General features: G+C 48.4%; 1 protein-coding gene across 1 annotated transcript in view; it reads right to left on the bottom strand.

Annotated features, from left to right (window-relative positions):
- GINS3 (GINS complex subunit 3 (Psf3 homolog)) overlaps nt 1–17,150 on the bottom strand; it is a 29,413-nt gene extending 12,263 nt beyond the window's left edge. Inside the window, exon 1 of the mRNA XM_010004397.1 lies at nt 17,043–17,150. Within this exon, the coding sequence (XP_010002699.1) occupies nt 17,043–17,150 (108 nt within the window). The remainder of the gene's footprint in view (nt 1–17,042) is intronic.
- Nucleotides 17,151–22,077: the final 4,927 nt, after the last annotated feature.

Genomic DNA, 22,077 nt, shown 5'->3' with positions numbered 1-22,077 from the left:
AAACTTCTGCTTGGGCACCTTCTTCCCCTTCTTCCTCATAAACCACCAGGATCTTCACCCCAGCACTGCCTTTCACCTCTCCATCTCAGCTCTTTTCTTGCTCTGCTCATCCCTTCTCTCAGTTCTTTCATATGTTAATGTAAGAGGTGCATCTATTGTCCCTCTTCACTGTGAGGGGTAGTGAGCCACTGGACCAGGTTGCCCAGAGAAGCTGTGGCTGCCCCATCCCTAGAAGTGTTTCAGGGCAGGTTGGATGGGGCTTGGAGCAGCCTGGTCTAGTGGGAGGTGTCCCTGCCCATGGCAGGGGGATTGGACTAGATGATCTTTAAGGTTCCTTCCAACCCAAACAAGTCTCTGAGTCTATGAAGCACATGGGAAATTCTTGGAGGACAGGTTGTTGCCCCTTTCTCACAAAGGGTGACAACACAGATGTTTGGCAAGTCAAACCTTGAAATTTTAATTTCTTAAAATTTCAATAGATTGTTTAGAAGATCCTTTGCATTCAAGCCTACTTTGGCTTTAACCATTAGGAATAATTTTATTGCAGAGCATTGTACTGAGTCTGGCTAGGATGGAATTAACTTTCTTCCTAAAAGCCTGTATCATGCTCTGCCTGGCATTTGTGTCTAAAAAAAGTGTTGATAATGCACTGGTGCTTTGGCTATGGCTAAATAGTCTGGGTCAGTGGCAAGGCTTTGTCTGCTTCTTCCTCCAGAGAGCAGGCTGGGTGTGGGCAGGAGATGGGGAAGGGACACAGCTAGAGCAGCTGACCAAAGCCATGTTCCATACCAAGTTATATTGAGCACTACAGGCTCAAGGAAAAGAGGTGGAAAGGGGGCTGCTCATGGTTGGTTGGTGTTGCTGGAAGTTTGTTGTGGCTAGAAGAAGAAAAGAAGAAAAGGGAAGATGAAAAAGAGGAGAGAAAAGGCATCAGGACTTGATAATCATGATGCAGTCACTGATCAAGATCCTGAAAACGGGAATATAAAAAGCTAGCATTCCCTGAGCTCTCTCCAGGGATACAGCTACCACAGTTCCTGCAGCTGCTTCGCAACCACTCTCCATCGCCTGCCACCTGCTGCTTGTCATCTGCTGCCTGCCTCTGCCATGCTGGGATTGTAAGAATTGAGAAAACTTTCTGTTTTCTCTATCCTACCTCTTGGCAAAAGAACTCTCTCCCAGAAAAATAGTATGCGGCCCTCACTTGCACACACAACAGCGATCCCACAGAGGGGAAAACTACGATGCCCTGAATAGAATTCTCTCCCTCTATCATAGTTCTTCTTCTTTCTATCTTTACATTCTCTCCAAGATTACACCACATACACACCTGTGTACCCCTGCTTTTATTTTGTCCACTTGTACATGTTCCACTAAAGTTCTTAAGTAAAAAGCACATAAAACTCATCCGGGTGTCAGTGCTCATTTTGCATGAATGTGCATGCTCACTCATGGGGGGAGATTCCAGTGAATCACAACTGGTGTTATTTGCCAGTCCCAAAAAACTCAGGAGGAACCTAAGATCCAGTCAGGTCTCACTGCTCGAGCCTACCTATCCACAGTCAGACCCCGCCTCGCAGACCCGGTGGACCATCAGAGCTCTGTATAATGATGGGTATTTCTAGCAGAATCCATCCTCTTCATCTGACTCTGTGGGAAATGAAATGCCTTGAAAATGTATATTTGGAAAGAACATGAGTAATGCAACAAGGTGGATCCGCATCATATGTTAATTTGAAGATTAGAGTCTAAATTTAGATTTATTCCCCAAGGAGAAGGGTTTTGTGGCCTCAGTCTTAGTGTCTGTTTCAAACCAAAACTGACATAGAAGTTAGTGCAATTAGAAGGCTTTGATTTGGAGCCTGAATGATATGTCAGAATCTAGACCTCCAGCTTTTATTTGAAAAGCATGGCACAAATTCCTTGTGTGCCTGTCTTTGGTCTCTGTTCAGCTCTTCTTTGAGCTCTCAATTTCCCTAAATTTCCCTTGATTTATGGCATGTTACTCATAAGGCCAAGCTGTCCCTGGATAACATAATAACATGCCATTTGTGTCCTTCATAGATTAATGGAGCTGAAAGCACAGGCTTGAAGATGCAGCCTCTTCACAACTTACTTTCACTGGAACATTCCCTGATGTTATGCTTGGTAGAGTGAAAGCCACAATCCCAGGTGAGATATTTGTTTTGTGCTAGAAGTGTTGCCCTGATTTACTGTCAGCCAAGCAACATATTTCACAACTAATAGGATTGTCACAAGAGTTGCTTTACAATTTTTCACAGTCAAAATTACAGGATCACAGAATCATCCTAGTTGGAAGAGACCTTGAAGATCATCAAGTCCAACCATAACATAATCTACCTCTTCAGTGCTTAAATCATGTCGCTACATCTACATTTCTTTTAAACACTTCCAGGGATGGTGACTCCACCATCTCCCTGGGCAGCCTGTTCCAGTGTCCAACCATTCTTTGGGTAAATAAATTCTTTCTAATATCCAGTCTAAACCTCCCCTGGTGCAACTTCAGGCCATTTACTCTGGTCCTGTCATTACTCACTTGAGAGAACAGCCCAACTCCCACCTCCCTGCAACATCCTTTCAGGGAGTTGTGGAGAGCAAACAGGTCTCCCCTCAGCCTCTTCTTCTTCAAACTAAACACTCCCAGTTCCCTCAGCCTCTCCTCATAGGGCTTATTCTCCAGACCTTTCACCAGCTTGGTAGCTCCTCTGGACAAGCTCCAGCAACTCAACATCCTTCCTGTAGTGAGGGGCCCAGAACTGCATCCAGTGCTCAAGCTGGGGCCTCACAAGTGCCCAGTACAGAAGCACAATTGCTTCTCTACTCCTGCTGGCCACACCATCCCTGATGCAGGCCAGGATGCCTTTGGCCTTCTTGGCCACCTGGGCACACTGCTGGCTCATGTGAAGTCGGCTGTCAGCCAGCACCCCCAGGTTCCTCTCCACCATGGAGCTTTCCAACCACTCATCCCTATTTGGACGGGGTTGTAAAAAGCATTTAAAAGTATAGAGGGCAGACTTGCTAAGTCATTCTTGGGTAGCTCATGAGCAGGTCTTATGCTGCATGTAAAGCACCAGGGGGCAGTTCTTGAAGGCATTGTGTCCTTCTGCATGGGGTGTAATCTTCTCTGCCCTTTGTATGTGTGTAGCCTCCATCAGGGAAAATGCTAGCAAGTTTGCACACCAGAGAGATAGTAAATCCCAATTCCCCTTCAGTAATGTATAATGTCAACATAGGCTTTTGATGAATGCAGCTACTTCTTCATCAGATGCTTGAGGAAGAGATTATTTACCCATTTATCTTCAGTTCTGTTTGTACCATGAATTGCTTGCTGTTTTATGCTTAAATTTATGTTAATCTTCCTAGAATCTTTGAAGAGTCATACTCATAAATTAATGAATTTCTGGAAACCTGAATTGTTGTATTCTTATTTCTATTACTTTCCTCGATAGGTGTGAGTGTAAATATCCTGGAAATGTCACTGCACCAACCAAGGGATCTTGCAACATTCAGCCATTGCAGCTTTATGCTGTTTCATGCTACTAACACCTGACCTATAAAAAAACTGATTTCTGGCTGCTTATCATGGCAAAGGCTGGTCTTTATGTACCAGAATTGCTGACTGGGCATGATTTTGTTAAAATCATAAGCTTAGCCTATGATGCTAATGTATAATTACTAATGATCCTACAGATCTACAAATCTGTCCTAGGAGACAAGGCCAATCCATTTGCTAAAAGAGCCTGTAGTTGCCTGGATGACACACATTTGCTTGGATACAGCCAAGAATTGTTTTGAAAATATCCTCATAGAGGTATTCAAAGGTTTTTTTTCCTTTGAAGATGCTGAATTGGCCTAGTTGCAGTTCCTGGTGCCTACTGCAATGGCTCCATCTGCTGATGCACTTCCTCAGTGACTGGAACTCCAGAAAGTTGCAGCACGTGGGATTCTTTCTCCTACTGTCTGTACTATTAATACCTTAATGTATTTAAATACCTGAGGGCTGGGGGTCAAGTAGGCAGACAACCTCTTGTCACTTGTGCCCCGTGACAGGACGAGGGGCAATGGATTCACACTTGAGCCCAGAACATTCCACCTGAACATGAGGAAGAACTTCTTTCCTGTGAGGGTGACAGAGCCCTGGGACAGGCTGCCCAGAGGGGTGGTGGAGTCTCCTTCTCTGGAGACTTTCCAGCCCTGTCTGGATGCCTTTCTGAGTGACCTGCCCTGGTTTTGGTCCTGCTCTGGCAGGGGGTTTGGACTCGATGGTCTTCAGAGATCCCTTCCAACCCCAAACATTCTGATTCTGTGATCCTGTGATGTGAGCCCATGCCACAGAGGCATGTGGCTGACAGTCAAGTGCAATAATATATGAGAGGGAATGAAGTTATTTTCTCAGGTTGTCCCTATTTGTATGTGAGCTCTTGCTGTGTGCTAGCAGAGTTTTAATGGCACCATCTAAACTGCCCAGTGATATCTGGGAAGAGAGAAAGGTATTAGAGGGAGGGGTTTCTCCTGCTGTGTTCTGTGGTTTTGACTATTTATACTGGCTGCTGCTAAAAAGTGCAAACTTTCCCAGTCTAAATACAGTGGCAGGTGATCATTCTTCTGGCACCTCTGGGCTCATGTGGTGCCAGATGACAGCTTCTCGGTGGTGTCACTGATGTCCTACACGAGCACTTCAGGCAGAAGGGGTTTTGCTGTTCTCTCCTGTCTGTGTATGTGTCTTTCACTACGCAATGGAGACAATTCAAATCAGAAACATTTTTATAAAATCATGAGTGTTGGTGGCTAGTGACTATTCCAGGGCACATTAAGTTCCTGGAAACATTTTCAAACACGTTTTTGTATCATCCTTTTTTGGTGGCTGATAAAATAAATTTTTACCATTGAAAAATCCCTGCAGTTAGTCTGTTTGGATGCTGTGGAGCTTCTTGTGTTCTGGAAGTCAGTGTATTCATTGAGGTTCTTGAACAATAGCCTAACATTAGATATCCATGTATTAAAAAGTCCCCAAATGCTTCATTATTAGTTCCACCTGTGGTCTCACAGACCCACAAGTCAACAAGCTAGGCAGTCTCTTTTGTAGAGGACTAGTGCTGGTGCCTGCATGCTGCAGAACCATGCTGGAGCACCCCCTGAGCTCTCACTGCAGAGATGAAACCCTGCAGAGAAGATGGGTTTGCCTCAGAAGTTCTCTCTGAGGGCTTCCCAGTTGGCTCTCATTGACGAGAACTGAGCTCTATGTCTGCTAATTCCACTGGACAAAAACCACTTCAGCTTTTGAGCACAAGACTTTGGGGCACCGTAAAGGTACACTTGGCAGAAGATTTTGTATCAACAATGCAAGGCCTCAGCCACGCAGTCCTGTTTACAGATGCAGAGGATTTTATTTGCTGTACAGTGCAACTGGGGCTGATGGGGATCTTTCAGCTTTGTCCTTATATCAAGGCTCTACATTTGATGATTGCATAGACACCTAGAATATCCAAAAATGAAGAACAAATTCTTCACTGCCTCATCCTTTAATATCAAGAACACTCTCATTGCCTTCAACAAGCCAGCGACCACCCTATGTCAATACAATGTAGATGCTATTTTCTCTATCCATGTCATTCAGTGTCACCTCATCAATGCTGCAGCCCTGCACTTGACATCATCTCTATCTCATTCTGTTTATGACCACATTAATAGTTCTGAAGGGAAAGTTAAAATCACTGTTCGTCTTTTTACATGAGGTTAACTTATCGTGGGGATTCAGTGATGTGCTTGTCATTGTTCTGTGCAGTCACAAGAGGATGAGTCCATGCCCCATTGGCTGGGAATGGTCTTCATGAAGTCCAATGCTCTGCTTAAGATTAGTATATCCACATGGGTTTCAGCAACACAGTAACTCTCATCTACTTCCCAGCTACAACCACCAAAACCATGACAAGTTACACACTGATACCCAGAACCCCACAAAACAAGCTGGGGTTTGAATGTTCTTCAGCAGACTTTACACACAAAAATGCTGTGGCTTTTCCCCTCTTTCCTCCCAGACTTGTTGTCACAGTTTGACTCAGGTCCGACAACAATGCTCTCGATCCCCTCCCCCTCCCACCCAGGTAGGGAAGGAGAGAGAGAAAAAGAGAAAGACTTGGCTGGATTGAAAACTAAACTACACAGCTTTAATTAAAACACTAATGAATCATACAAGAAAATATATACAATTATATACAAATATATTCAGGAATGGGCAAAAAACCTCTCGCCTCCCCCCACCCCAGCAACTCCCACAGCACTTCCCTGAACTGGGAAGAGTCCCGAGGAATCCCGGAGCTGCTGCTGGAGAAAGCAGAGAGTTATGGGGGTCAGGAGAGATCAAGGCTGAGGATCGACGGTGATGGATGAACAGAGTCCTCCCTGGACGCCGGCCATGGACGGAAGAGAAGGGGAGAAGAAGAAGGAAGGAAGTTGTCTCCTGTGATCTCTGACCTTCCTCTGAGCTTACGTAGATATATGGAATGGAATATATTTGGCCAATTTTGCTGTCCATCTAACTCAGCCTCCTACGGGGGGGTCACAGATCTCCCCATAGTGTCTGAGCCGGCAGAGTGCAGGTGCAGCCTTGAAGCCTCAGTAGTTAGAAAAACATTCCACTGTCTTATCAGCCTAGCAGAACACACTGTTGCTAGCTACAAGAAAGCTTACTGAAGGAAAAAAAAAATCAGTAAAAAGAAAAATTTGCTTTATCCTGGCTCAAACCAGGACACTTGTAATGCTTTCTGCAAACCCCCACACTTTGATACCACCTGAATTTCCCAAGAAGTTCACACTGCAGACACAGCTAATCTTTAAGAGGCTCCTGGAAGGGGTAAGAAAATGGCACTGCACTTAAACCTGTCAACTTCTGAGACCCTCCTTTGCTAGCAATACTTTATATACTGACCCATGAGATTCTTATCGAGGTTGATGGCCCTCCCTGGGATGGTGACATTACTGTTGTGTGTCAAACATGACCTTATCACACAGACATGTTCCTCCTCATGTTTGACAAAAAGTGGGAAGATCTTTCTGCAATTAGAGAGTTATTTTCTTAACTCTTTGGGGCCCTAAAAGAGTAAACAAATGTCCTGCAGACTGTATGTGTGCTCTGCTGAAAATGCAGCAGTCACCAGAGCTCTCTGAGGTTGCTTTCCCTGTGTCTAGGTCCAATGGTGATGCAAATACACTGTGAAAGAAGGAAAAATTCAGACCACACAGTGGTATCCTGCTAATCATGGGGATTTCAGAGTCTGTTCTAATCCCTCTCCCCTTTTTTTTAGGATATTTGAATGGGAGTTACTATTTGTTCGTCATGGATTAACCTTTAAAGGGGCTCTTGAAGGATCTAGCAGTTTCCTAGAGGTGATATGAAGTGTGTGGGAGTCTTTTACCTCCTGCCAATAAACCCCACCAAATTAAGCCCCCAGGTCTAGCAGTCAGTCAAGGGTCCATTGTCAGTGGAGGCAACAGGCACAGTGAATGCTCTGAAGCACTGGCAGTGAGCAGAATCCTTGCACGAAGATCTTTACATCTTGTGTTTCAATGAGCAAGGTGCTGGGCTGCACACCAGCCTCCCAGACCTTCACAGGGTGGCTACATCATAAGCAGTTTCAGTGGCATTTCGTTACACTTGAAGACACTGTGGTAGTTGTGGCATCTAAACACAAAATAGATGGAGATACAGAGTGATGCCTCAGGACATGGCAACTTTAGTGTGAGGGAATCAGTGAAGGGCTTTGAAGTTTCTTCTTGTTCTCTTTGCAGATATTTCTTTTTCATTTCATGCTGGTGCTGTTGTTTTGGTGTTTTTTTAATGTTAAAACCCAGGGATTCAGTTGTCACATTGTCCTGGTTTGAGCCAGGATGAAGCCAATTTTCCTTTTACTGATTTTTTTTCCCCTTCATCAAGCTTTCTTTTAACTAGTCACAGTGTGTTCTACCTAAGGCTGATAAGAATGGAATGTTTTTGTAACTGCTGGGTCTTCAAGTTCACAACTTTACCCTGCTGGCCCCCCATCTGTGACCCCCCCGTAGGAAGCTGAGTTAGACAGACAGCAAAACTGGCCAGAGATATTCCATTCCATAGAGCTACATAAGCTCAGAGGAAGGACAGAGAGCACACAAGGCAACTTCCTTCCTGCTTCTTCTTCCCTTCTCCTCCACCCATGGCCGGCATCCAGGAAGGACTCCGTCCATCCCTCACCATGGACCCTCAGGCTCCAGCTCTCCTGATCCTCATCACTCTCCACTTTCTCCAGCAGCTCCAGGATTTTCTGGGACTGTTCCCAGCTCAGGAGATGCTGTGGGAGTTGCTGGGGGTGAGGGGAGGCAAGAGGCTTTTGCACATATCTGAGCATATTTGTATATAATTGTATCTATTTTCTTATATAATTAGTGTTTCATTCAAGCTGTGTAGTTTAGTTTTCAATCCAGCCAAGTCTCTCTCTTTGTCTCTCTCTCCTTCCCTTCCTGGGTGGGAGGGGAAGGGGACTGAGAGCATTGTTGTTGGATCTGAGTCAATCGGTGACACACACATAGCAAGGACTGCTGTGATGTGGGTCTTAGCATCTGACATGATGGCTGACCTGCACCACTTTATTCTCCTAACCACCTCTACAACCACCTTAATGCTTATGTACTGCAGAAATTACTCACTTTATCATATCTATACTTACCATAGAGTCCCAGACTGGTTTGGGTTGGAAGGCACTTTAAAACTTACCTAGTTCCAAGCCCCCTGCATGAACAGGGACACCTCCCACAAGACCAGGTTGCTCCAATCCCCAACCAGCCTGCCCTGGAACACTTCCAGGGATGGGGCAACCACAGCATCTCTGGGGAACCTGTGCCAGTGTCTCACCACCCTCACACTAAAGAATTTTCTCCTCACGTTCAACCTAAATCTCCCTCCTCCAGTTTTAATCCATCCCCCCTTTTCCTCTCCCTACAAGCCCTTGTCCAAAGTCCTTCCCCAGCTTTCCTGGAGCTCCTTCAGGCACTGGAAGTTGCTCTAAGGTCTCCCTGGAGCCTTCTTTTTTCCAGAGAGGAAATCTGGGTATCTTCTCCAGATCTCCTCAAACACAGCTGGTGCTCTACAGATTACAAGTCCAGTGTGTGCTGGGTGTGAAAAAACGAAAGGGAATTTCTTCCTGATGTCTAACTTAAATCTCCCCTCTTTCAGTTTAAAACCATCACGCCTTGTCCTCTCACTCCCTGCCCTTGTCCAAAGCCCCTCCCCAGCTTTCCTGGAGCCGCTTCAGGCACTGGAAGGTGCTCTAAGGTCTCCCTGGAGCCTTATCTTCTCCAGGCTGAACACCCCAACTCCCTCAGTCTGTCTCCATAGCAGAGCTGCTCCACCCCTTGGATCATCTTCACGGCCATCCTCTGAACCCTCTCCAACACCTTCATGTCTCTCCTGGGCTGAGGGCTCCAGAGCTGGACACAGCACTCCAGGTGAGGTCTGACCAGAGCAGAGGGGCAGAATCCCCTCCCTGGCCCTGCTGGCCACACTTCTTTTGATGCAGCCCAGGACATAGTTGCTCCTCTGGGCTCCAGCACACACTGGCAGCTCATGTCCAGCTTCTCATCTCCTCCCACTCCAAGTCCTTCTCCTTGGTGCTGCTCTCCAGCCATTCTCCCCCCTCAAAGCCTGTATTTGTGCCTGGGGTTGTGCCAACCCAGGGGCAGGACCCTGCACTTGGCCTTGTTGAACAGTTTGCAGACCAGGTAGATGATGTCAGTTGCTGTGCCATCATCCACCATCTCTGTAGCCTTGTCAATTGGTCAGGTATGATTTGCCCTTAGTGAAGCCATGTTGGCTGTCACCAATCAACTTCTTACTTTCCATGTGCCTTAGCAGATTTTCCAGGAGGATCTGCTCCGTGATCTTGCTGGGCAGAGGTGAGACTGAGTGGCCTGTAGCTCCTGGGTCTTCCTTTTTCCCCTTTTTAAAAAGAGGGGCTGTGGGACTTTCTACCAGTTGGCGGGAACCTCCCCAGAGTGGTCTTCTAAATCCTGACTGTTCATTATTAAGACAGTATAAATTATATAAGTGTTTGATACAGACACAGCATCTCAGAGAACTGCAAGATTGCAATCTCCAAAGCATAACCAGGACGTGCTTTGTTTGGCTTACCGCTGAAAGACCTGTCAGGAAGATGCAACTTTATATTCTGGCAGAGTCAATTATAGGGCAACGTGTGCTGGTACTTCTCAGTTAGCAAATGTTTGTGACCCTGATGAACTATCCTGGTTCTTTCAGAATGGGGTACCAGGACTGGTGCCAGTTAAATTACAGGCTCTGAACCCTTCAGCCCAGTCTTAAGCTCTGCAGCACCTGCCAGCGCAGAGTGGAGCCTGCAGGGAAGCATCTCCTTTGGTCCTCATGGGAAATACCTACCACCAGCAGCCAATCTCCAGAACACTTTTCAGCACCTGTTTTTTCTGGAATCTAAGGCTGCCAGTTTTTAGAGGTCTTCTCTTGGTAGCCATAACTTCAGTCATGATTTGATAGGAAAGCCTAACACACCTTCATGGCTGAAAATTCTTTACCAGCTTTAAGTTTCCCCACATCAACACTGCATCTGTTATCTTGTGTTTGAGGCCATGGTCTCTAAACTCTAAATCTGAAAAAATCTGCTATGGGAACATTGCTGTTCCAGTTGGCCTGGCTTGCAACAAGTAACAAGTGTCTCCTTCAGTTCCAGCCTTGGGGGTGGCTGTGCACCCAAGACATCCACAGGAAGAATTTGAGCTGTACTGTGAGAACCAGCCTGTGGTGGTTAAGACACGGACTCCAAAGTGAGAAGCAATGGAATCGTTTATTATGAGAAAAATGCTCCCTTATATACTTTTACAATGGAAACTGAGAATAAGAAATGCAAGTACAGAGAATGTAAATAGCACTCACACCTGCTCCTTGGCACATACACAGACCTTGGTTTCCAAAGGATGTGGCCAATCCACACACCAATCCACACACCAAATGCACGATAAACAGTGTTCTGATTTTTGTCAACATTCACAGTGCTGCTCACAGCAAGCCCTGGCCCCTGGCTGTCTCATATTGTTTTATCTAATTCTTTACAGATAGAGGAGGCCCTTTTTCTTTTCCTGTGGCTATTCTCCACACCAGCCCACATGCAATGTTGCACCTGTACATCACCCATGGGGAAGGATGTCCATCCAGTAGGATGGGTGTCTGTTTTCTCTGGAGCTATGGAATGAAGTCTGGTTTTAACTCATCTTCTTGCAGGACTGCAGCTCACTCATGCAGTTGTGGTCCAGGTAGGACACCCCAGCCCACAGACAGTGAGACAGGAACAACAGTATCTTCTGCAGGGAATGTGCTCTGTGTTTGAAAGATAAAATATTACCACTAGGAAATCAATAACATTAATCATCATCATCGTTTTTGAAGGATTACCTTTCTGTGGGATTGTCTGTCTCCTGTATGGCTCTGGAATTTTGGTTGCCCTGAAATTTAACTCGGGGGCATTGTCATTAAACCTTGATATTTGAAGTAATTAATGAGCAAGCTTCACATTAGAGCATAGTCTCAAAGGAAATGAAATAACTTTGTTAATTTAAAAGTGTCAAAGTTCCTGTAAGCATGTGGTTTGTACTGCTGGGAACAAGCTCTTCAGAAGTACCACTGCAGCTCCAGTAATCTCAGTTGTGGCCCTTCTCTAAGGAGGGATCCGATTCCCACTGCAGGAAACTGAGGGCAGGAGTTAGTATTCCCCATCAGCTTACATCACTATTTCTGTCCCTTCAACCCCAAGACTTGGGAAGGTCCAGGAATCCCAGGCTGTGAGCATCTCCAGGAGCTGTCTAGGAAGGAGGCAGATTCCAAACCACTGCTTAATATTTCAGCTGGAAATGGGATCTTATTTATTTTTATAAATAACCAGAATGTGTTTCTTTCTATCAGTGCCTCTGGGAGGCTGCTCATCCTCACATACAGATTCAGAAAGGTAAAGAATGATCAAGTGGTTTAGCCCAAAAGCCTCCAGGAGACTAGCACAGTCACCTGTCACCCATCAACAGCAGGTGAGTGGGGACACAGGTCAGGATTCCCACTATTTTACTGCTTGAGCAGTGTTGAAAAGGCAACAGAGTAAATACCAAGCCTTTTAAGTGAAGAGGTCAGGACTGGAAGCATCTCTGACACTCTGGTGACTACTCATCCCCTACAAAGTCACAAGCATTTTGTGGAGGACTCCTTTATTGGTCTCTTGGTGATAAGAGCTTTTGCTGAACTTGAAAAGTGGTTCAGAAAATCAAGCTTCTGAGGCCAAGAAATCGGAAGCCAAATAAATGTTCTCATATTTCAAGTACTTAGGGCTCATGAAAGGCAGATTCAAGTTGCATGTTATGGTCCCTCAGCTGCTCCTAGTCAGGCTTGTGCTCCAGACCCTTCCCAGCTCTGTTGCCCTTCTCTGGAAACACTCCAGCCCCTCAATGTCCTTCTTGTGGTGAGTGACCCAGAACTGCACCAGCCATGCACTGGAACAATTTATCAGCCTTCCTCTTGTTTTTCTGTGCTCTGTGGACAGACAGTCCAGAAGCCCTCACTCCACTCAGGTGTGACAAGTGGAAGCCTGGCCAGCTGCATTCCTTGCCTCAATGTGCTTCTGCAAGTTGGGTCACAGTAGCAGCCATCCTGGTCACAACCACAACCTCTCCTTTGTGTACTCTCATAGCTTCACATGAAGCAGCAAGGATTTGGAAGTTGGCTCTAGCTGCCTACAGATCCCAACCTTAGCTGGGTGCCTTGTGCCCATCTAGACCCAAGGACTCAGCTTTGCACTGCACATTAGCTAGCCAGTGGTTTTAAATGCTCATGTGAGTTCTGGAGAGAGGAGTCCTGTTGCAAAATAACACTCGAGCTTGGAGAACTGATTAGATAAGCCCTGCAGTACATTGGTATTGGCAGTGCTGGGTGGCGAGGTCCCTGCTGCATTAGCAGTTTGAGTGCTTGTTGTTCTTGACCTCCTGCCCATGCTGACAATCTGCTACCTTGGGTTCAAAGTAAGCTTTGGATTAAGCCAGAAATGTCAGTGGTTAGAAGACAGACCTTAATCTGACCTTTGAAGAAAATTTTTAGTTTACTAAGGAGTAGGAAACTGGCTGGGAAACTGTGGATTCAGGTAGAAGGTAAAGTGCACCTTGAGGATAGGGGCACTGCAGCAAATGTGGACAGGGTGTGGCAGCCTCTGCCCCTTCTACAAAGGATCCAGTACCCAAGGGGTAGAGTTATTCATAGTAGTATCTGTGCACTGTGTCTTGGCCAGTCTTCTGTCATGGGCCATTAATTGTGACCTTGCTGTGCAGTGCATTCATGGCTTTGTGACTTCCAGGTACCACTCCGGGGAAGCCCTGGGAAACCACTAGTGCCCCAATCAAAGGCAAGGACTGGAGTTGTAAGGAGAATTTGTGTGCTCCTGATCCTTGTTGCTTAGACCGATGTGATGAAACCACCAGAAAAATAGGTTAACAAAGCTGGAAAAAAAACATACTTGCGACAGAGGTCCTGGCTGGCCAGCTTGGTTTTGCTGTGGGAACAGTGCTACAGACTGGTGGCCTGAGAGAAGCTGTGAATCTCAAGGCTTTCTTTCCCCTTTTGAATTCCTTTTAACCAAAGTTCCACTTTAATATGAAGCAAATCTGTCAGTGAAGTCCCAGTAGTGCTAGATCCTTCACATTCATTCAACTGCACCTCACTTGCTCTTGTACCGAGCCAGTCAAAGACATGATCACACAGGACAGTGTGCCAGATTCTTGATCTTGTCTTCTTTTCCAATATCTAATTGCCACCCCACTGAAGATATTCCACTCTGACATGTTTACTGCTAGACTATCTCAGGTATGGAAGATTGACATTAAGATGGAATCTGCCAAAAAACATAAATCTATCAGGGCTCTGATCACAGAGGGCTTGCTAGTGTTGTTTTAGTGATGTTTAACAGTTAAAGCACAAAGATTGTTGCTTTAGACTGACAGTTAAAATTGCTCACTTTGATTTTCTGGCCTGACTAATAGAGGCCAGATCCTAAAGGATCTACTTCAGGCTGGGATGCTACATGGTGGTGCAATTCCTGTTGTGTTGCAAAAAGCGTCCTTTTCTGTCACATAAACCATCACCCCTTGTTTCTAAGTCCATCAGGAAGCCATCCCCTTGGTCACTGGAGGCTTGACCTAATATCTAGAGCCACCAGAGAGGTGAGAAAACATCAGTCAGCTCTTTGAGCTATTTATACCTGAACTTCCAGTTTCAGTGGGTGAGATCAGAGCCAGGAGGGCTTTGTGGGCAGTCCAGTCAAGGTGGACTAGGTCACCCCATCCAGTACCTTAGTAGTACCTTATCCATATTATGGAAGAATCTACTGAAGCTGTAAAACTCCTGTCTGGCTACAGAGAGGAAAAAATGTAATTACAGGTGGATTTCTGTCCATAGTGAAGTTGAGGGAGTCCAAGAGAGTTGTGGGAGCTGCAAGGATCTGTCTTGGTCACTTCTCATATGTAAGTGGCTGAAGGGTGGCTCCCACTGACATGTGTCAAATGGCAAACTGGCAAATCTGAGCCACAAGATAGGTTTATCATGGATCAGCTATTTCCACCATTGCTATAGAGTGGAACAAAGGCCCCCTCAGACACTTCCTCTTCTGCATGGGCTTAATACTTGCCCTCTCTTTTTCTTTGCTATCCTCTGTTCTTATTAGGAGGGAAGGAATTTAATGTGGGACAGGACTGTGAGGGATTTTAAGGGTTCACTGATTCCAGTATCCTTCAAAAGGTACTGAGCCAATGCACAAAATGCGTCTCGGGTCACTTGGTGCCCTCTTATAAGTAAGCTCAGATCTCCCGTGCAACAGCTCTACTTGCCTGGGTTGGTGTTTAAATGTGGTCAATAGAGTTTTATCAGATGCTTTTGCTTGTTACATCTTCCTTGGGAGCAGGAACAATCCAACAAATAATATAAATGGTGAAGCACCAGAAGCCATACAATCAAGGTGATCACTTGTTTGGCTGGGTCTCCTCCTGCCGAAGGGGGGCTTTGTGCAAGCCCACTGAGGCGCCGTGCCCAGCTTGCTGTGGGCAGAGCCAGTGGCAAGGCTGGGGCTTTGTCTCCCTGCAGAATCAGGCTGATTCATTAACCACTGTGGTGCCCATAACTGCACACAGTGCTCAATCTGTGGCCTCACCAGGGCCGAATACAGGGGCACAATCACCTCCCTGTTCCTGCTGGACACACGGGTTTTGATACAGGCCAAGATGCCATTGGCCTTCTTGGCCACCTGGGCACACTGCTGGTTCATGTTCAGTCTGTCATCCACCAGTACTCCCAGATCCTTTTCCACCGGGCTGCTTTCCAGCCTCTCTTCCCCAAGCCTGTAGCGTTGCTTGCGGTTATTGTGACCAAAGTGCAGGACCTGGCACTTGGTCCTGTTAAACCTCATCTCATTGACCTCAGCCCATCAATCTAACCTCTCCAACTCTCTCTGCAGAGCCTTCCTACCCTCCAGCAGATCAACACTCCTGCTTAATTTAGCATCATCTGCACACTTGCTGAGGATGCCCTCGATCCCTCATCCAAATCATTGGTAAAGATATTAGAACTGACCCAAATACCGAGCCCTGGGGACACCACTGGTGACTGGCCACCAGCTGGTGGATTGAACTCAGTTTATCACAACCCTTTGTGCCTGGCCACCCAGCCAGTTTTTAATCCACTGAAAAGTCCACTTGTCTGTGCCATTGGCTGCAAGTTTCTCAAGGAGAACGTTGTGGGAGATGGTGCCAAAGGCCATACTAAAATCCAGGTAGACAATATCTACAGCCTTTCCCTCACCCACTAATTGGGTCACGTAGTCATAGAAGGAAATCATGTTGGTCAAGTAGGACCTGCCTTTCATTAACCCATCCTAGCTGGGCCTGATCTCACCCTTATCCTGCACTTGCCACGTGAGTGCACCCAAGATGAGCTTCTCCATGATCTTCCTGGTACCGAGGTCAGGCTGACAGACCTGACCTGTAGTTCCCCAGATCCTCTTTTTGGCCCTTCGTGTAGATGGGTGTCAACACTGGAAAGCCTGCAATCGTCTGGCATCTCCCTTGTTAACCAGGACTGCTGAGAGGTCTTGGCAAGCTCCTCTGCCAGCTCCATCAGCACTCTCAAGTGAATCCCATCTAGCCCCACAGACTTGTGAGTGTCCAGGTGCCACAATAGGTCATTAACTGCTTCCTCTTGGATGATGGGAAGTTGCTGTTGCTCTCCATCCCTATCAAGAGGCTGAATACCCTGAAGGTAATTAGTCTGACCATTAAAGACTGAGGCAAAGAAGGCATTCAGCACCTCAGTCTTTTCCTCACCGTTAACAGCAATGATCCTCCCTGCATCCACTAAAGGGTGAACATTCCCCTTGACTGTCTTTTTGTTGTTCATGTACTTGTAAAAACCTTTTTTGTTCTCCCTCACAGCAGTGGCCAGAGTGAGTTCTACCTGTGCTTTTGCCTTTCTGATGTTCTCTTTGCATGACCTAGCTAGATTCCTGTACTCTTCTTGAGTTGTTTGCCCTTTTCTCTAAAGGTGGTAGTATCCTCTTTTGTTTCTGAGCCCCTGCAAGAGCTCCCTGCTCAGCCAGGCCAGTTGTATTCCCTAACAGCTCGTTTTAGGACATGGGGACAGCTGCTCCTGCGTCTCTAAGACTTTCTTCTTGAAGAACATCCAGCATTCCTGGGTTTATTTGCCCTTCAGGACTGTCTCCAAAGGGACACTCCCAGCCAGTGTCTTGAAAAGTCAGAAGTCTGCCCTCCAGGAACTCCATGGTAGCATTTTTTGTGACCCCTCTCCTTACTTCACCAGGAATTGAGAATTCTATCATTTCATGGTTACTAAGCCCAAGATGGACTTTGACCACCACATCATCCACCAGTCCTTCCCTGTTTGTCAACAGTAGGTCTATCAAGGCACTTCCCCTGGTAAACTCATTTACCAGCTGTGTCAGGAAGTTGTCTTCCACACAGTCCAGGAACCTCTTAGAGTGTTTCTTCTTTGCTGTGCTGTATTTCCAGCAGACATGTGGAAAATTGAAGTCCCCCATGAGAACGAGGGCTGGCTTCTGCCAGGGAGGGAGACTTCTGCGAACTGCCTGTAGAATGCCTCGTCAGCCTCCTCATCCTGGTTGGGTGGTCTGTAACACACTCCCAATAGGATGTCTGCCTTCCTTGTCGGCCTTCCCCCTAGTCCTCACCCATAAGCACTTGACCTTACCGTCACATTTGTCAAGTTCTACACAATCAAAACTCTCAATACCCAGGGCCACTCCACCATCTCTCCTTCCCTGCCTGTCCCTTCTGAAGAGCTCAGAGCCACACATTGCAGTACTTCAGTCATGGTCATCATCCCATCCTGTGATGGCAACCATGTCATAGCTGTCCTGCTGCACAGTGGTCTCCATCTCCTCCTGTTTATTGCCTAAGCTGCACGCTTTGGTGTAGATGCACTTCAGCTGGGCTAACAATCCTGCCAGGGTTTTGGGATAAGAAGTCCTAATTGCCATTAGACCGTTACCATAGATCACTTCATGCTGTAGGAACATGAGAAGGGCTGTGCTGGGCCAACCCAAGAGCCAACCAGCCTGGCTATGGGAATCATGGAATCATTTTAGTTTGAAACCTTTAAGGCAGCCCTGGGATCCTCCCCCCAGAGCAGCACCAAGCTGTGGTCCTCCAGTACCAGGCTGGCCAGGGAGCACCTCCAGGGATGGGGACTCCCCCTGCCCTGGGCAGCCTGGGCCAGGGCCTGATCACCCTTTTTCATGAACAAATTGTTCCTAATATCCAATCTACACACCTTTTTTTTCCCCCCCCCCCCCCCCACTCCCGGTGCAACTTGTGTTTGTTTTCTCCTGGTTTGTCACTTGTTCCTTGTGAGAAGAGACCAACACCCCTGGCTCCAACCTCCTCTCAGGCAGCTGCAGAGCCAGCAGGTCTCCCCTCACCTCCTGGTCTCCAGGCTGGACACCCCCAGATCCCTCAGCGACTCCTGCTCAGACTTGTGCTCCAGACCCTTCTCCGGCTCCATTGCCCTTCTCTGAACACGCTCCAGCCCCTCAATGTCCTTCTTGTCCTGAGGGCCCCAGAGCTGACCCCAGGATCTGAGGTGTGGCCTCACCAGTGCTCAGCACACAGGGATGATCCCTGCCCTGGTCCTGCTGATACAAGCCAGAATGCTGGTGATCTTCTTGGCCAGCTGGGCATACACACTGGCTCTTATTCAGCTGCTGGTGGTGGCCAGCAGCCCCCCTGCTGATCCCTTGTTGGCTTCTGCACCATCCCAGCCTCCCTGGTTGCCCCAGCATCATGTCAGGGGGAGGAGGGATGGCTGCCCTCACATCCCACTCAAGTGCAGGTCCTTGCTGGAAGGACAGGGTGGGAGCCATGGCCAAGTGGTGTTTGCTCTAAACTCAATCCCACGGACCTCCTGGCATGTAGGCTGGAAACTGCCCCCAGGGAATGGCCTGCAGTGAGATGTCCTGAACACCCCCCCATCTCGCTTTCTGCAGCCTGGAGGAGACCTTGCACATCTCCCTTAAAGCCCAGTTCCTCCTCCAGCTCCTTCAGAAGCTGCTGCTGAGGTTTTGGCTGCATTTTGTACCTGCTCATTTTAAGTTTTGCCTTCCCTTTCCAAGCTGGGACACCTCTAGGGATCCTCCTCCTTGGCTGCAGGTACCCAGCAGGAGGCTGGTGAAGATGTCCTGCAGCTGGTGGAGCAGGGTCTTCCCTGCATCCCCAGGCAGCACCCCCAGCAACCCTGACACCTCTAAGAGCCTCCCAGGTTTGACCCTCACCTCCCACCCCCTTTTCCACTGGTCGCTCCACGCAAATGTTGGAGTTTTTTTGTCCCAACTTTTTCCCTTTTTTATAGCCCCTGCTGTGTCTTTCTGGCCATGCATGACCTGAGCTCTGTCCCCAGGACACTGGAAACTTCACCTGCAAGGGGGCAGCCCCTGTGCCCAGCAGGGGCAGGGAAGGGGCAAAGCATCCCATCATCCCGCTGGGGCAGGGATGCGCAGCCATCCTGTGCCAGGTATCCCAGTGCTCCCTCCAGGAGCTGCCCATGGCCAAGTGTTGTGGGGGCCCTTTCCCTGTTCGTCAGTCCTGTCCTTGGAGAGGGGCCATCTCTGGTGCCCTGAGCCCCGAGGGACAGGGAGGAGAGGGCCTGGCCCTGGGGCTGCACTGCCACGGGACATGAGGAGCCACTCAGAGGATCCTGTGCAAGCGCCCGTCGGCAACAACCACCTCACGCAGGTCCTGGGACACACTTGGGCTGTTGCATGTGGCCAGGGGGTGTCTTCTAGGGATGGTTGTAGGGGAGCTGTGAGATGCCCCACACACAGGTTGTTATTGTAGGCACAAGATGGGACTGGCCAGATCTCCTTGGGCAGCTCTGATCTTCCTGTCTCCATTCCCATCAGTCCCTTCCCTTGCTTGTGTTTTGAACTGATGATTAAAACTGGAAGAGGGGAGATTTAAGTTAGACATGAGGAAGAAATGCCCAGGGAAGCTGTGGCTGCCCCGTCCCTGGAAGTGCTGGCACATAAGGAGCTGCTCATTCCTCCCTGCTCCTTCACCTGCCTTCCTTCTCCTGCGAGGGAGACACCTGGCCCTGCGCTGGCAGCACCTGCAGCCCCGCTCTGCTCCTGCTGCCAGGCCTGGATCTCCATGTAAACCATCTTGGAGGAGGGGGGTCTTGGCCCCTTCTGACACAGCCATGGCTTGGTGCCAGCCCTGCCACCCAAGGCATGTGGGCAGCACAGGCAGCAGGCACACCCCCTCTGTGTCCCCAGCCTGGGGGAGCCATCTCTGCTGCTGCCTGCAGGCTCTGCTAGCCATGGCTGCTCTTCTTCTTCCATGCTCAGAGCAAAACCTGCTCCCACCTTTGGCTCCTCCCAGCCCTGTTTTCTCCCCATGTCCCAAGATGATGGAACCCAACCTGAGCACGTAGGATGGGAGCCACCACCACAGCTCTCTTCAAACAGTGTAGAGATCCGTGGTGCTCTGTAGCGAGGCCAGTCTGGGCAGCAGGGGCTGCCTGGGGAGCAGAGCCCTAAGCCCCTGGGGCAGAGGGCAAGGGCTGGAGGTGGCCTGGCCTGGGCTGAGGAGTCACCGGTGGGGCATGGGCTGGCCTGGAGAGCCCCTGGCTGCAAACACCTCCTCTGGACCAGCTGCCATCATCACCATTCATCTGGTGTTTATATTCACAGAATCACAGAATGTTTGGGGTTGGAAGGGATCTCTGAAGACCAACAGGTCAACCCTCCTGCCAAAGCAGGACCAAAACCAGGGCAGGTCACTCAGAAAGGCATCCAGACAGGGCTGGAAAGTCTCCAGAGAAGAAGACTCCACAACCTCTCTGGGCAGCCTGTCCCAGGGCTCTGTCACCCTCACAGCAAAGAAGTTCTTCCTCATGTTCAGGTGGAACTTCCCGGGCCCGAGTGTCAATCTGTTGCCCCTTGTCCTGTCCCAGGGCACAAGTGACAAGAGCTTGTCCCTGCCTTCTTGATGCCCTCATGTATTGAGAGACATTAATTAGATCCCCCCACAGTATTCTCCCCTCCAGACTGAACAGCTGCAGGTCTCTCAGCCTTTCCTCATCAGGCAGGTGTTCCAGTCCTTTCATCATCCTCAGAGCCTCTGTTGGACTCTCTCCAGCAAATTCCTGTCCCTCTGGAACTGGGGAGCCCAGAACTGGACACGATACTCCAAGTGAGGTCTCACCAGGGCTGACTAGAGGGGGAGGAGAACCTCCCTAGACCTGTTGGACACACTCCTCATGCACCCCAGAATTCCATTGGGCTTCTTGGCCAGAAGGGCACATTGTTGTCCCATGGATAACTTATTCCACTAGGACTGCAAGGTCCTTCTCCATGGAGCTGCTCTCTAGCAAATCACCTCCTAACCAGTACTGGTGCATTTTGTTGTTCCTTCACAGGTGTACAACTCTGCACTTGCTCTTGTTTAACCTCAGTTTTGTTATTTCATTATTTTTTTGTTATTTCCATTTATATTTCAACCCAGGGAGCTTCTCTCCTGTTCCTGATTCACCGTCTTGGCTGGGGAGGGGGTCTTTGGGTGAGAAAGCAAAGCCAGGACAGTTACTGCACACCCTAGTGTCAGTGGGGTACACCCCACTATAGTGACCAGCCACCAGCGAGAGGACACAACTTCCCATACCCCCTGTGTTGGTCAGGGTGCAAGATGATCTGGGCTCCACCCAAATACAGGGAAGAGGCTCCCAGACTAGCAGTGAGGATATTTCAGGAAGTTGGTTTCAACCCCAAGATGGAAAAGACAGAATCCATCTGAGGCTGGGGCATCTGAGGGCCTCCTACAGTAGGAAAACACTTCCCATCTCCAAGGGATGCTTAGACTTGCCTCAGATGCTTGAGAAAGGGGCAGCTGCTCCCTTCTTGCTGCGTCTTTTCTGTAGGTAAATGAAGTGTCCTACTGCAGCTGAAAAGCCTGCCTGGTTCGTGCATGACACACTGAAATTATTTGCCCTACATGCTCACATGGCTCTGCTCTCCTCTATTGTTGGTGCACACTCAGAGGTGTTGAGCTCCCACGTCTCCCAGGGAATCCCCTCAGGTTCCTCCTGCATAACATGCTCAGCACAGCTTGTCCAGAGGAAAGAGGACAGTTCCTGCAAACATGTCAGGTTTGATCACCAAAGGATAACTGCTTGGGTGATGGAGAGAGGGGAAGCACCCAAAGCAGAGCTGGCTCACCCAGCAGGGCCTGCACGGTGGCCAGGCAGCAGAGCCTGGTGGAAGCCAGCACATGCTGAGACAGACCAAAGAGATGGTCTCACAACAGAGCTATGGGTTTCTTTATAATTTCATGCAGAAGGGGCCTCATCTCACTGCAGCTTTGCAGGGTGCTACATTCACCCAATTCACAGCAAACTTCCCCACAGGGTTGGCTCCTTTTGCAGCTTCCACTGCCCACCTTGCAGGACCAGAGAGC

This window comes from Chaetura pelagica, unplaced genomic scaffold (genome assembly GCF_000747805.2).
Source record: "Chaetura pelagica isolate M959 unplaced genomic scaffold, ChaPel_1.0 scaffold379, whole genome shotgun sequence".
NCBI classification, from domain to species: Eukaryota; Metazoa; Chordata; class Aves; order Apodiformes; family Apodidae; genus Chaetura; species Chaetura pelagica.
The sequence above is the reverse complement of the archived record's forward strand: the minus strand, read 5'-3'. Positions and strand labels throughout refer to the sequence as shown.